Genomic DNA, 14570 nt, shown 5'->3' on the forward strand with positions numbered 1-14570 from the left:
GTTCGAAAAATAAAAGTATAAACGTGTAAATAAGCCTTTAGAAATGGAAACCTTGAATTCTTTTGGTTTTAAAATCAAACTTTTAGCACATTTTTTAAAGTTAAAAAAAAACTAAAAAAAACTTGAAAAACAGAACTGAAAATAAAAAAATAAAAACCTAAAAAAACTGAAACTGAACAAGAAAAAAATAAAATGCTTTCACTGGGATTCGAACCAGTGACATACAGCTTAATTTCAGGATACTTGTCACTGCGCCATCAATTTCTCTTTGTTATTGAGGGGTTCAAAATTTATATATCTACAGAAATATAGAAAATTTACCTTATATATACCATGTAATTTTTTGCCGAGAGGTTCGGGTGAAACCCTGGATACCACGTGGGTCCGCCCCTGTACACATGATATAATTTTCTATCAAACGAATTCAGATGAACCCAACCCTCCGGGGTCCAGGGTTGGCTGGCTACAATAAGCTGTGGGATCTACTTTCTTAATGATTCCAACATATGAACTGACAAATTTGAGGGTACTTCTGCTAATTCAATAATTCCCAAAATTCAACTGATGTTGGCATTTACCTAATTATAATTATTAGGTATGCACATGTCTTTTTTTTTTCCTCTTCCAACAAACAGTTTGTTGAATATAAATACACAAGTGCCAAAGTGTTTGTTACCTTCAAAGTGCGTCCAAAAAAGACGAAAGAAAATGGAAAACCCAATTCCACCATCATTCAATCCAAAATTGAACGGTAAAATTGCCATCATCACCGGAGGAGCAAGCGGAATCGGCGAAGCGACAGCACATCTGTTTGCTCAACATGGCGCTCAGGTAGTAATTGCTGACATCCAAGAAGAAAAAGGTCGATCGGTTGCGGAATCAATCGGGTCCACTCACTGCACTTTCATTAAATGTGACGTTACAGACGAGCAACAAGTCCAATCCCTGGTACAATCAACAGTGGAAATTCACGGTCGAGTCGATATAATGTTCAGCAACGCCGGAATTGCAAGCCACAACGAGCACGCACAAGATATTCTAGGGTTCAATCTGGATGCTTTAGATAACCTATTCGCGGTCAACGTTCGTGGGTCAGTCGCTTGCGTGAAACACGCGGCAAAGGCTATGGTGGAAGGTGGGGTAAAAGGGAAGATAATATGCACGGCGAGCCCGGCGGCGACGATGGGGGTAACGACGATAATTGACTACGCAATGTCGAAACACGCAGTACTGGGATTGGTGAGGTCTGCAAGTAAAGGACTGGGTGCGTATGGTATACGAGTGAACTGTGTTTCTCCAGCAGCAGTGGCAACGCCATTGTTAGAGAAAATGATGAAAATGGGTGTAGAGGAGCTAGAGAAACTGTTTGAATCCTCCAATTGCTTGAAAATTGGAGCTCTTAGAGCTTCTCATGTAGCTGATGCTGTCTTGTTTTTGGCGTCGGATGACTCTCAGTTTATCACCGGCCATAATTTGGTCGTCGATGGAGGTTATCATCCTCCTATGTGATTGTTATTTGGGCTTAGGTTTGGGCTCTAGGGTTTTCTTTCCAGTTAACTTTGGGCTTAGGTTTGGTTCTCGTTCCATATAATTATGGGCTTTGGTTTCAACTTGTATCTTTGTTGGGTCATGAACTTGGGTTTGAAAATCTGTTTATATTCCAAAATAATGCCTCGTTTTAAATTTTTAATTATTCAGATCTCAATCATTGAATTTGTTTATTTTTTGTTTGAATTTTCATCATATATATGTAAACATTTAATGTGGGTTTTTTATGTTGCAATCACTTGATGGATCATAATAGAATCGAATGATTAAGATATGTCGTGAAGTCTTAATATCGTTGAGATGTTTATTCCATTCATTTAGTGTTGTTGTCATCCCCATCATTATCAACTACAGTTGCCGCCACCCATCATTATCAACTACCACGACTCACCACTCGATACCACGGTCATCAACCATAACCATCATCACCATTCAATCAAACATTATAAACTACAGTCAATCATCACATCTACTAGCTATCATTTACATTTATCACTAATGACAATAAATCACTACTAATAATCACCATATATGTCACTATTACACATCACCAAAAATCCATCATCGATTATGATTCACGACCATCTTTGATTATCACTATCATGCATCGTAACTATAAGCCGCCGCCATACGCCATTATTAACTACAACTTTTCACCACTCAATACTGTCATCATCATTGTGTCAAGCATTATAAATTATAGTCAACCATCACCTCTACTAGTTACCAGTTACATCTATATCTACCGACAATCACCACATTAGACACTATTATACATAGCCAAACATCCACCACCGATTATGATTCACCATCATCATTAGTTATCACTATCATGCACCACAACTATAAACCGCCATCACAAATTATACCCCCAAACCCATCAACCTTTATTGTCAACCATCATATCACTTACTACTACCCATAGAATCACTATTACCTAACATCGTAGTTATTACAACCACCACCTGCCATATAATTTTATAAAATATTTTATTGATATACTAATTTAGTAATTTAGTATTTTTATATTTACTACTTTTTAAATAAAGATAAATTATAGTAAAATTTTAATTATTTAACATTTGTAACATTTTAATATTCAAATTTGTATTTAGATTCAGAATTTAAATTTCAATGCATCTCTTAATAAACAGATTTAAACGTTTTGATTTCAATGGAACTAAAGAGGCCCAAAATTCAGCAAGTGAAAGTGGTTTCTCAGCTTTGAAATAACATTACCTGCATGGAGGAAAAAAAAAACTGTATACAAGAGCTGCATTATATAATTTATGAGTACAAATGTACAATAAATTCCGAGACGATTATACACTAAATAATTTGTAATGTTGGGCTATTCTATAAACAGTGATGCTCGAAGCTGAAGCAGCTATCTCTGCACTTGTCCCCCACACTAATGCAATAATAAATACTTTTTTGTTTTTGTTTTTGTTTTTGTTGGTGTTTTTATTTAAGTGTTGTGAAAAGGAAACAACGTAACAAGACAAGTTTTTGTGACTATTCTAAGCATTATTACTTATTAGTTTGTCAAACATTATCAACTTCTCTTTTTTTATTATTATTATTATTGTAAATGGGAGTTAGGAGAATGGGAAAAATGATTGGGTGAAGAATCGGACTCTCACTAATCACTAACAACGTAAAAAGTTAGATAGCCAACCAATTGAACTATTCAGATTTCTCAAATATTATCTTGAAATCATCAGATTTAAAGTAGTGGTAATTAAAAAAAAATAAAAAATTGCATAGCGGTACATGTCCAAACGTCCAAACACAGAAAACGTTGGCATTTTTGGCAGTGGTGATATGTCCAAGACTCCAAATAATCAAATCTGTTATAAACTACATTTTTATTTTTATTTATGCGCATATATTGGTAAAAAAGAAAACATGAATTTGTGTGAGTTACAGTTAATTAATAATATTATGCGGATTTAACACATTAATTGTCTACTCTAACGGTATTTTTATCTTTTGATATTCAATTCATATTCTATATTTTGTCTTAACAATAAAATAATAATTTTTAGTATTATTGTGTGTTTTAATATTAGAAATAAAAAATATTAAGTGTATCATAATTAGTGTCACATTCCAACTTAGGATAAGAAGGTTCACAATGGCACAAACGAGAAGTATTAGGTATATAAGTAAGCAGGTCTGACACACTAGTGATGTGTTATAAAATTGTGTGGGCCTAGGCTCATATTAAATAATATTATTAGCGGGCTAGACCACTATAAATGGTATTAGAGGCACTCGTATATCAGCCTTGTCGTCGTGGGTCTGAGCATAACATAGTTTAGATAAATTTCGATAAGGTGCGACAAACCTCAATGTTGAATCTAGACAAATTTTAGTCAGTGGGGCAAACCTCAACTAAGATATTGAGTCCATAAGAAAGCGTGTATGTGACAGTACCCTTGATTATGATAAGAAGTCTCACATCGACACATATGAGAGGAGTTGACTATATTTGAGTTATACTACGTTGTTGAGCTGTTTTATCATTGGGAAAAGAGAAATCAAAAGTTATAATGTTGAATCAGTGAAGATTATATCACAATAAACTTTAATCTTTTCAAATAGAGCGACATATTCGCACCTCATAAATATCTATGTATTTTGCAAAAGTAATTTACTCTAATTTGTGGTATATGTAATATATAATGGGTAAACTCTTATTGGAAAATATCAGTTTGATGAATTAATATATCTAGCCATAATAAATTAAGTCAAATGTAAAACATTCAGTGACAAGTTGAATAATTAAGGAAACGTTCTTTGAGGCTAGCCCGGAAAAGACGGCGGCTTTTGTGATAAGAGCATGGCCGCCCATAACCCTTTGCATAATGCATGAATTGAAAATTAATGATATGTTGCCTCTACTTATCTTTTTCCCAAACTCCAACTTCATTTTACTCCCCAATTACTTTTAAACGAAAAATTTTATGATGGTCTATGGGTCCCTCTTATTATCACACTTTTTCTCTCCTCACACTTCCATTTTCTCAAATTTTACCCTTTCCTTCACCAATTTTTTACAATTTTTTTTTTTTAGTCCTCTGCTTTCACAAATTCATTTGTTTGACTCTTTTTTTCTATTAATTTTCGTAACACACAAGAAAAAAATGAATCTATAAAAGTTTCGTTTCACATTTTAAGATACTAAACATAAAGAAAAAATTTAACGAGAAACACAAAATCAATATTGACAATATTTATTGGATACATGCCATAGAAGTGGAAAATTTAACAAATCTGAAAAGGAAAATATAATTGAGTGTTTGATATCATTAATACATTATTATTAATATAAATCATAAACAAAAATAAAAAAACATATTTGATAACTAAGAATTGAGTGATTAAAATTGAAATCTCAAAAAAAATAAAAAATTAATGACTAAAATTTAAATAATTAAAATTAAATTATATATTTAAGTGTAATAAAAAATGCCGATTGAATTTCAGTAGTTCAATTGGTTGATTACATGAATTTTTACTTTATTGAAGAAATTTCATTTTTTTTTAATTTCACTATCCTCAATTTTCTTGAATTCATCCAAAATAAATAAATTTAATTTTTTTCGACATATTACTTTAATTTCCCCTCAAATAAATAGTAATAGAGATATAAAATATATAATAGATACAGTGGGTGAGTTTCAAAGTTTCTTTATTAAAACAAAAATAAAAATAAAATTTACACTAAGAATTAACAAGCAAAAAAAAAAATGCAAGTAAGAAAGAAAAAGTACTCCAAAGAAAAGATTAAAATTGGAAAAGAAAAAGTAGGAAAATAAGTACATTATGGTCCCACAGTATATATGTGCCAGCCAAATGAAGCCTCACACAACTGACAGTATGTGTGCCTCTCCCAAAATAAAAAATTTCCTTTTAAACAAATAACAAAAAATTATAAATCATATTTTTATGGTCACTGACAATTTTAAACAATCATTATTTTTAATGTGTTTACTGTGTCCTTTTTTTTTCACACCTAATTTTATTTTGTTGTTCTTGTTAATTTAAGAGAAAATGACCAAAAGCCCTCCTAACCTATAGTCAGATTCTCAACTACACATTTATACTTTACGGGGGTCTTATTACCCCCTTGAACATTTTTTTTTACTTATTATCTCACCCTTCTTTGCTGACATGTCCAAGAAGGTGAGACTAACTCCCTTAGGCACGTAAGAATAGAAAATAAAATGTTAAAAGCTGTAGAAAATTACATGTGTCAGTCCAAATCAACTATATTAAATCTCCAACGGTATAATCTCATCTCTCCCAAATCAAACTCTCTTTTTCTTCCTCTTTTTCTCAATTCTTCTAATTGTTGACAAATCTCCAACAATATATTCCTTCATTCTCTCCCAAATCAGCTTAAAACTTGATTTTACTTGTCAAAGCATTCAATTGTAGTTTCAATTTCGAAAAAGCTTGAAGATTTAGGGCTTGTAATTTCTCTGATTTCATAGTTAGGGTTCAAATTTTTTCTTCAAATTCATCGTTTTTTTTTTTGCTTTGTTAGGGTAAATAATGGCAAATGCGAACTTGAATAAGCTTAGTATGGAAGAATCAGACTCAATGCTCAAAGCCGTTGTGTGGTGCAAACATGGCGTTTTACTGCATATGCAAACTTCTTGGTCGAAGTCAAATCCCGGAAGGCAATTTTGATCCTGCCCCTACTATGATGAATGTGATTTCTCTTCTTCTATTATTTATTTCATTGAATTTAATTGATGTTAATGTACTAATTTGATTTCAGTCTAAGAATTGTAAGTTTTTTCGATGGAGAGACAAAGAAGATGTCGACCCAAGATCAAAAATTATTCTCCCAAAATTGGTGAACAAAATCAAAGAGTTGGAAGAAGAAGTTTTGAGGAGGTAGACACAAATCAATGAGCAAGTGATCGACAATAATAATGGTGTAGGTTCTATTGGAAGGTGTAGGTTCTATTGGAATCATTTTGTGTGTTTTGATTTGTGTTGTTGCTATGTTTATCAACAACCTATTCCAAAGTAGTGAATCAAGTATTGATCTAGTTGAATTGGCATAATAAAGAATTACGTTTTGCTTTGTCATAGTAAGGTACCCTATGCTAGATTTTGATGTAATAAGGAATTTTATTTTTCTTGTAATGCTTTGTATTTATGTCTCTATTTATGTCAATGAAGATTCCAACAGATGATTGTGTAATTGTAAATTAGTTATTCAAGCAAACAAGAAAACAATAGAATGCTTTAATACATCGTTTAGTCACAACCCAAAAACAAAAGGCATAGAGAAAATATTGTCATAGAATGTCATTGACAACCCAAAATGAAAATAGAAGTCGTTTAGTACTAATATATCAACATTCAACATCAAAAACTAAAGGGATAGAGAAAATATTGTCAGTCACAACCCAAACAAAAACAGAATTCGTTTGGTACTAATACATCAATATTCTACATAAAAAACAAAAGGCTTAAAACAATGCTACAATACTACATTTTTCATGGCTCCTTGGATTGACTTGGATTGTTTGAACTACTTCCTTTTGGTTTTTTCTTTGTTGCTCACTCATTTCTTGAAGTTTTCTTGTTGATATTGCTGATTTCCCTTTCCATTTAAACTTGCTTGCTGTACTTGGTTTGAAACCAATATCACCAGTTATGTCAGCTGATCTTGTCACTTTGGTTGCACCAGTAGATAGTATCTTAAAGCTTGGCATGCCAGACTGCACCCAATTTATGAAAAATAATTAGTAGGAAAAACTTAATTTATGAAGATGATTGATATAATTAGTAGCAAATACTCACATTAAATGCTTTGAATCCATTTTCAACTTGAAACACACCCATTCCCATAATTGATGATCTTTTGTATGGGATTGTGCTTTCACTTCCCCTGCCCCTTCCTCTTTTACAAGTAGTTGGCAATGAAATAGGTGATGCTGGAGCTGCTGGATGTTCAAGATATGCAGGATGTGCAAGATGTGTTTTTCTTAGTCTTCCTCTTTTACCAGTAGTAGGCAAAAAGTTGCAATAGATGGAGGAGGAGCACTAAGTGTTGGATATGTAAGAGGTGCTAGAGGTGCAATTGGTGTTTTTCTTGGTCTTCCTCTTCCCTTTTTTACTGGGGGCTCACCTTCTGTTGATATAATTGATATACTTTTAAATATAGTGTTTTACGTTTTACTTGTGATTCATATTAAAAAGTATATTTAAGAAATTTAATAAATATATATATATATATATAAACTCAAACCAAAAAGTGAAAAATCAAATCAAACCAAATTTATTTTGGTTCAGATTGGGTTACACTTCTTCAAAACCAAAAACCGAAAATCCAAACCGAATAGTATAAAACCAAACCGAAAAATCGAATGCACACCCCTATATGTAGTAAATAATAATTTTGGATAAATACATGATATTTCTATAGAGAAAATCTTCAACCTATACATCTCAAAACGAGGGTTATAAATTCAGTATAAGTTAATTCTCTGTACATCCTTTCGTTTTTTCTTTAAAAAAAGGTTTTATTTTTCATTTTTATTTAATTACATATGATGTAGTAAAGCCTATGATCTTCTGCTAAGTAATGAGCAAGCTATATGACTGTCCTTTGAAATTAAAAGTGTGGTATAAATTATAGTTCTTTTTTATTTGGTTGTAATTGTAAAATGTAAGAAGTGTACTGACTTAGACACTTTTCTGATCCATTTAAAATAAAAATAAAAACTCGTGTTTGAAAATTGATTGATAAATATGAACTTTTAATGCGAAAACACCATTACAATGTTATGAATTTTCAACTTAAACAAAATGATTGATAAATATGAACTTTTAATGTTATGAATTTTCAACTTAAACAAATGAAAATACTATCATGAATTTTGAAATATGTCCGGGGTATTGTGGAGCTTCACTTTTTAAAATTTGTAATCCATAATAAAAACATAGTTATTTTTAATGACTATGATTATTTTTCAATTATAAATTCAAAAATGATTATTTTAAAATTTTAACTTGTAAAATTGTTGCCACATTGATTTCAAAGGCTATGTAATATGATTAAGAAGGAGTGGATATAAGATTAGAATCTTTTCACAAATAGTCAGCCAAATTTACCATTTACTTTTTCTATCAAGCTAAGTAGACATTAACGATTATACATTACTATTTATATGGTTAAATATATATTGTCCATGAATAAATGTATTTATTATACATTTATCAACTATTTTCTATTTTCAATTTAAACAGTTTGATAAGTGGCTATTTAATATAATAATTCTTCCAAAACATGGTGACCACTGTGATTCCAACTTTCAAGCCCAAGTCAGAATTTGTCCAAGAGAACCGAATACAGAAATCAAGCCCAACTCAAAATTTGTCCAAAATTGATCTAGTCAACATTGAGATATGTTTCTCACACTTATACGAGGAATAGTTTAGGTGTGAAACTAAACAAAATAAACAATTTAGATATATTTTTGACACTTCACTCTTTTTTTAATATCAGAATTAAAACAATAAGAAATTAGTCCAAAACTGAGAGGGGTGGGGCGGGGGATGAGACCCCAAAAATATCCCCTAAGCAGACAGATAGATGTGAATATCATTCAAAGCAAAATTCTTAAATAAAGACCAAATTGGCTAAATTATCAGCTATCAAATTAGCCTCATTGTAAAATGGACAATAGAGACCATCTAGTTCCTAGCCAAAAAGTGAAGAATGCGGTAAAAATTATGCAATTTTGTGACCTTTTGTTTTTCTTTAATCAGTGATGTCAAAAATTAGGCACTACTACGCATCCCAAATGCATTACTGAGGGTCAGTTTCACCTTATGATTGTTAAATTTTTTCCAGAGTAACAATAAAGTATCTGTTGGGATAAGATAAATTGTTTGGCAGGAAGATGCAAAACGTGTGTAGTTAAGAAGTCATGACCTAATCAGACAGCCTAGTATGACGGCTCATTTGTTGGATGGATCATATACCAAACCAAAAGAAGATGAATAAAACACAAGTTAGTTAATACTGTACTACTCTATAGTGCTAGCTTAGTTTGTGGTTGAGACCCCTAAAGTTTGTTGGTACCACTCACAGTCGGTAGGATTAATTAGCACTTTGCGTCTCATCAAGGTCAAAAGGACCTTTAAAACTATCAAAATGAGTGTGTCCTGGAGATATTTTTAGCAAGTCATCTACCATACAGATTCCTTAATTTGGTGTCTTTTCAACTTCAATAAACAGTATGCTCAAATAATGAAAATGCCTGATTTGAACACATTCCTACCAACATTCTCAAGAAAGTGCAAGTGTCTTTTCTTCGTTTCCTTAGCTGGTATTCGGTACCTACATTGGAGCCTAAACTAATTCGAATCTGCATTATGTAACACCCATTAAAGTAAGAAGTGTTTCTGAGCAGGACTTTTTCTATATCTGGAGCTTGAACTCAGGATCTCTGATTAAGTGTGGAGGAATCCTATCTATCCCAACATAACCCTTGATGGAGGAGTAAAATAGTCGTGACAAATAAATGAGAACTTATACTTTCTATGTCATTAATTATAGGGGTAACATTCAAGCTCTCCCTAGTACTTTATGTTCTTCAGAATGGGACTGTTCCTAATCATTTCTATACCTAAAAAAAACTTTCAAGAAGACTATAACAAATTAATAGTGACCTAGCTGCGCCTCTCGGGCCATAAAGGAAAAAAGAATGAACACAATTGAGCTAAGCATCAAACTTGTTCATACTAGGCATGCATATCAATAGAGTGTTTTGGAACTAACTTTGCTGAACAATTTGTTAGTAACTGAATCATTTGCTGACATCTACACCAAGCTACTAATATTTTAGATTGTGCTATAGCTATAAACTGATTTAATTTAGTTTTCATTTTGTTTCAGAAAATGCATCTGACATCTTCCAGATAAGGCATTCAAATGGTCGACTTACATTTCAGGATAGCACCACTAGTCCAGTACAATTCCCTCTTTCAGAAGGAAAAGGGCACATGTGCTGACACCAAGCAACCAATCAGGTAAGCCTTTTCCTCTCCATGTCCTTTTCATAGCAAACAATTCCTGTCTCTGTAATAAAAGAGTACAATTGGATTAATTTCACATCCCACTCCAATTCACCGGCTTTCTATAGAGGACAAATACAGGAACCCTAAGACAAAAATGATTGGCACACGACAATAGTGTTAAAAACTATGTGGCTAATGGCTTTTTGTCTTGAAATCTCCCAAGATAACGAAGTAAACAATCAAGGAATCAGAAAAAAGTTAAGCCATGCAACCATGAAGTTTAAACAAAGAAAAAAAGATGCACTTCTGTGAGCCAAAAGTCTGTGAGCCACGGAAAGGAATGAGGAGGAAATTTTAAACCAAATACACCAATTTCTTAACTAGTAGATTTCCTGGCCACAATGAGAGCTTTCAGAAGTGATCACAACATACTCGGGTAAGGTCCCAATAGGAATAGCATTATGCATCAAACATAGTTATTATTATTACTACTTTTGGCCTAAGGTTAGTTGCAGAGTTATCAGTTTATCATAATCTGGGCTATGGATAAGATTCCAGACACTTAAAAGATGCATTGTCAACTTGGCATAACCAGACATGCCTTTAATTAAGGCTTTCCAACTCCTTTAGTTGAGCATAAGAAGGATGTTTAACATCTGAAGTCAACCAAAATAAAGGGATGGTGGATGAGAAAAGGCAAGCAGTTTTGAAGTCTTGCAAGATACAGTGCTAACTGACTTCAGATAATGATGAACTTGCGCACATGTTTTATAGGAGATTATTACCAGAAAACAGAAATGAAAAAAGAAAAGACCAAGTAATAAAGGAGGAATTTCCAAAAAACAAGTGAGGGAAACACAGTTGCGAAACTTAACAGTAATTTCACAAACTCCAACCTTTCTAGAAGTTTCAACATTCCATATATGACAAATAATGCCTTGTAAATTTGCAATCCACTTCATGAAACCAGAACCTAATCATAATACTTCAATTTGATGGCAAAAAAATAACACCACCTCCATCAATCATTACCTGTTTAGTATCGAACTTCTGCTGTGGTAATGCAAAATAACATTCAGATGTGCTGAAGTTATTAAGTTCTTACGGGTTGGTCTGATTTAGAAAAGAGCAGCAGTGCTCAAAGCACCCCAACACCAGGTTTTGGAAAAGCAGATGCAATAGTGATACAGTGTACCTGAATCTAAAGATGCTCTTTGTGCACATTTTTTTTTTTTTTTTGATAACCAAGAAATCCGTCTGGACCCGCCCTTTGGACCAATCACAGCCTTCTAAACTCGGTGGATAATGGGCCCGCCCCTCTACCCTTCTCCACTTAAATACCAGGCTTCGCTTTGCATGGTGTGGGGCTTGAACCTGCGACCTAAGCCACAAATCCTCCACCTTTTACTACTCTTTGTGCACATTTTAGGAGGCTGCTTACAGGTTACTGCTCAAGTTTGTGACACTAAGACACTGCAATAGAAAAACTAAAACTGGAACCTAAGCTAAACACTTCTAATAACTGCTTTTTGACATAATTAAATATAGGAAGAAACAGGTACCATGGAATTAGTCAAGGTGCATGCAAGCTTGTCCGGACACCAATATTATTAAAGAAATAGCAATCGATAAAAACATCACCAGAATGACCTGACAAAGTACGTATCTTAAGATTTTCGGAACTTCCACCATCACATATGGAAATGTCTCAGGCATACGCCTGGTCTAAAAATAAAAAAGAACCATCCTGAAAGCGGATAACAACAAATCATTCGCGAATCAGAAAAAAAATTCAAAGGAGACATGATGTGTCTTGGTATTTCATCATTCCTTGCAACATGTGTTTAAATCAATGATGGATTTATTCTACTGTCCAATCATATTAACCAAAATATCCAAGAAAAATTTAGAAACTATTGGATCAACAAAGTTCAGATAATTTATCTGATCTTGGCCTATTGACTCCTATGAGATATGCAAATAAAGCTGCTAAAACATAAACTTCAAAATGAGAAATGGAATATCATGTCTTTATTCCAAAAACAAAAAACTTAAATCACATGGTACAAGATTTGGAGAAGGTTAATTTGGTGTGAGGACTATAGAATGTCACATACTAGAATTTCATAAGTTCCAGTTTCCGGGGAACTTAGGAAAAAATCTCATGATTGATCTCAAGCATACATCAATAATTTATAAGGGAACCAAAAAATTACAATCCCTCTGCCTCTGCGCAATTGAAAAGGCTAGTCGCTTCAACTTGATAACACTCAAATGAGTAAAACTGAAAACATTTAGTATTATTTTTACTCTGGACATGCTAATACTTTTACGTTTTCTTAATTTTCTGTAGTCTACTTAAAAGTGCTTGCTTACACAGCAGAGTTCGACAGGACATTAGACGGAAGCAAATGCTAATGGCTACGACCTTAAGAACTTCCAGCCACTCAATTTGGAGAATTTTGGAGTATGCTTCCCATAAATAATGAGGGCCCACATGGGAAACTTGCAGACATGAGTTCCACTAGATGATAAGATAAAATTAACAGGTTAACTCAAGTACCAAAAAGAAGGAACTAGAGAGTTGAAAACCCTCCTAAGACACAGCCAAGGACAACAATCACGTGAAGTAGAAACCGACTGATCTATATAGACAAGTGACTATAATGAACAACCTCATTTTACAGAAGAGCATCAAGACAAAGATAGAGCAATTTGTGATAGAAGGAAGAAATTTAACAGAAACATATGCAGAAAAAAAATGTTGGCAGTAAAAGAACTAAAATGAACCAAGCAACTAAATTCAATATACAGTAAATTATTTCATGTCAATTATGTAACGTAAACTACTCTGAAAATATTAATGAACAAGCACTCGCCACTTTTGTTTTTTTTCTCCCCTCATTCAACATTAATCGTCTCCTCCCTAACCTTTAACACACTACACCTCATAGACCCTATCCCCACATTCCTACATCCCACCCCCGCCATCAGTTTTTGTCTAGATTATATAAAATGTTTTTGGCCAATATCTTTTGCTAACCAAATACTAGAAGATAAGTAAGAAACCCACTTATTTTCTAAGAAAACATTTTCCGTCCTACCAAACACACCCTTAATGCAGGGTCACAATCAGAGATCCAGATTTTTCCACACAATTTGAACATCCTCATCCTTCCAGTATTTAAAGGTGACACTGGTGTAGCTTCCTTGTTAGACTGGAAATTTTTTAACTTGGGACTTCTATATCAAGATTTCTGAAACTTTACATATATACACACACACACAGAGATGGTGCACATTCCAGCTCTCATTTCGTTTTTAATTTTATGTTCCATCCAGAAAATCTTTACTTAATTTATGTGCACTACACTGCAGGATCATGAGCAGGGTTTCACCATGTGGGAAGGCTATGTGGACTGGAGAAACAGGGCAGCCATTAAAGGATGTCATGGTGGAGCTGTTGCTGCCTCCTTTGTATTGGGTCTGTAAACCACATCTCTTTTCATGAATGCTACAGCTGATATTCATGAATTAGTAATTATAATTTGTCTGAACTTAGTCATTAATAATAAAATATAGTTTGTAATAAACTATCAATCTGATTGTTTTCAATTGTGGATGTAGTGGTGGAGATTTTGGAGAACTTAGCATACCTGGCAAATGCGAGCAATCTAGTCCTTTATCTATCGAAGTTCATGAATTTTTCTCCATCTGCTTCAGCCAACATAGTTACAAACTTTATGGGAACTTCTTTCTTCCTTGCTCTACTTGGCGGGTTCTCATCTGATTTCTTCTCCACCTATTACATCTATATCATAAGTGCAACAATTGAATTTATGGTAAGATATCTGTCTCTTTGACATTATCTTCGATAACATGCACTAACCAGATAACATTAGTTTAACCTTTTTGAGATCAATTCCTCCCCCCCCCCCCCCCCAAACCCACCATCCCTCTCCAAAACC

At 33.3% G+C, this 14570-nt stretch overlaps 2 protein-coding genes and 1 long non-coding RNA gene across 4 annotated transcripts in view; 2 read left to right on the forward strand and 1 right to left on the reverse strand.

Annotated features, from left to right (window-relative positions):
- Nucleotides 1–493: 493 nt before the first annotated feature.
- Nucleotides 494–1693, forward strand: LOC102582389 (short-chain dehydrogenase reductase 3b-like). The gene has a single exon (XM_006367008.2). It carries the CDS (start codon nt 598–600, stop codon nt 1507–1509), a length of 912 nt encoding a protein of 303 aa, XP_006367070.2. The 5' UTR covers nt 494–597; the 3' UTR covers nt 1510–1693.
- Nucleotides 1694–10305: 8612 nt separating this feature from the next.
- LOC102582188 (uncharacterized) lies at nt 10306–14349 on the reverse strand. The gene is made up of 2 exons (XR_001472426.1): nt 14259–14349; nt 10306–10663 (listed from the first exon to the last, which is right to left on the reverse strand). It is a non-coding gene; the product is annotated as an uncharacterized lncRNA (long non-coding RNA).
- LOC102581856 (protein NRT1/ PTR FAMILY 4.6-like) overlaps nt 11948–14570 on the forward strand; it is a 5882-nt gene continuing 3259 nt past the window's right edge. Inside the window, exons 1-3 of one of the 2 annotated variants that reach the window (XM_015305214.1) lie at nt 11948–13896; nt 13981–14086; nt 14230–14444. In XM_015305214.1, coding sequence (XP_015160700.1) covers nt 13894–13896; nt 13981–14086; nt 14230–14444 — 324 coding nt within the window. In that variant the 5' untranslated portion in view covers nt 11948–13893. Of the gene's footprint in view, nt 14087–14229; nt 14445–14570 lie in introns of both variants that reach the window. The other variant, XM_006367007.2, reaches the window with a different exon arrangement.

This window comes from Solanum tuberosum, unplaced genomic scaffold, assembly GCF_000226075.1.
Source record: "Solanum tuberosum cultivar DM 1-3 516 R44 unplaced genomic scaffold, SolTub_3.0 scf00695, whole genome shotgun sequence".
Taxonomy (NCBI): domain Eukaryota; kingdom Viridiplantae; phylum Streptophyta; class Magnoliopsida; order Solanales; family Solanaceae; genus Solanum; species Solanum tuberosum.

Excerpts from the sequence above, each read along its gene's own strand:
- LOC102582389 (XM_006367008.2), top strand. The coding sequence starts at position 598 with ATGCACATGTCTTTTTTTTTTCCTCTTCCAACAAACAGTTTGTTGAAT.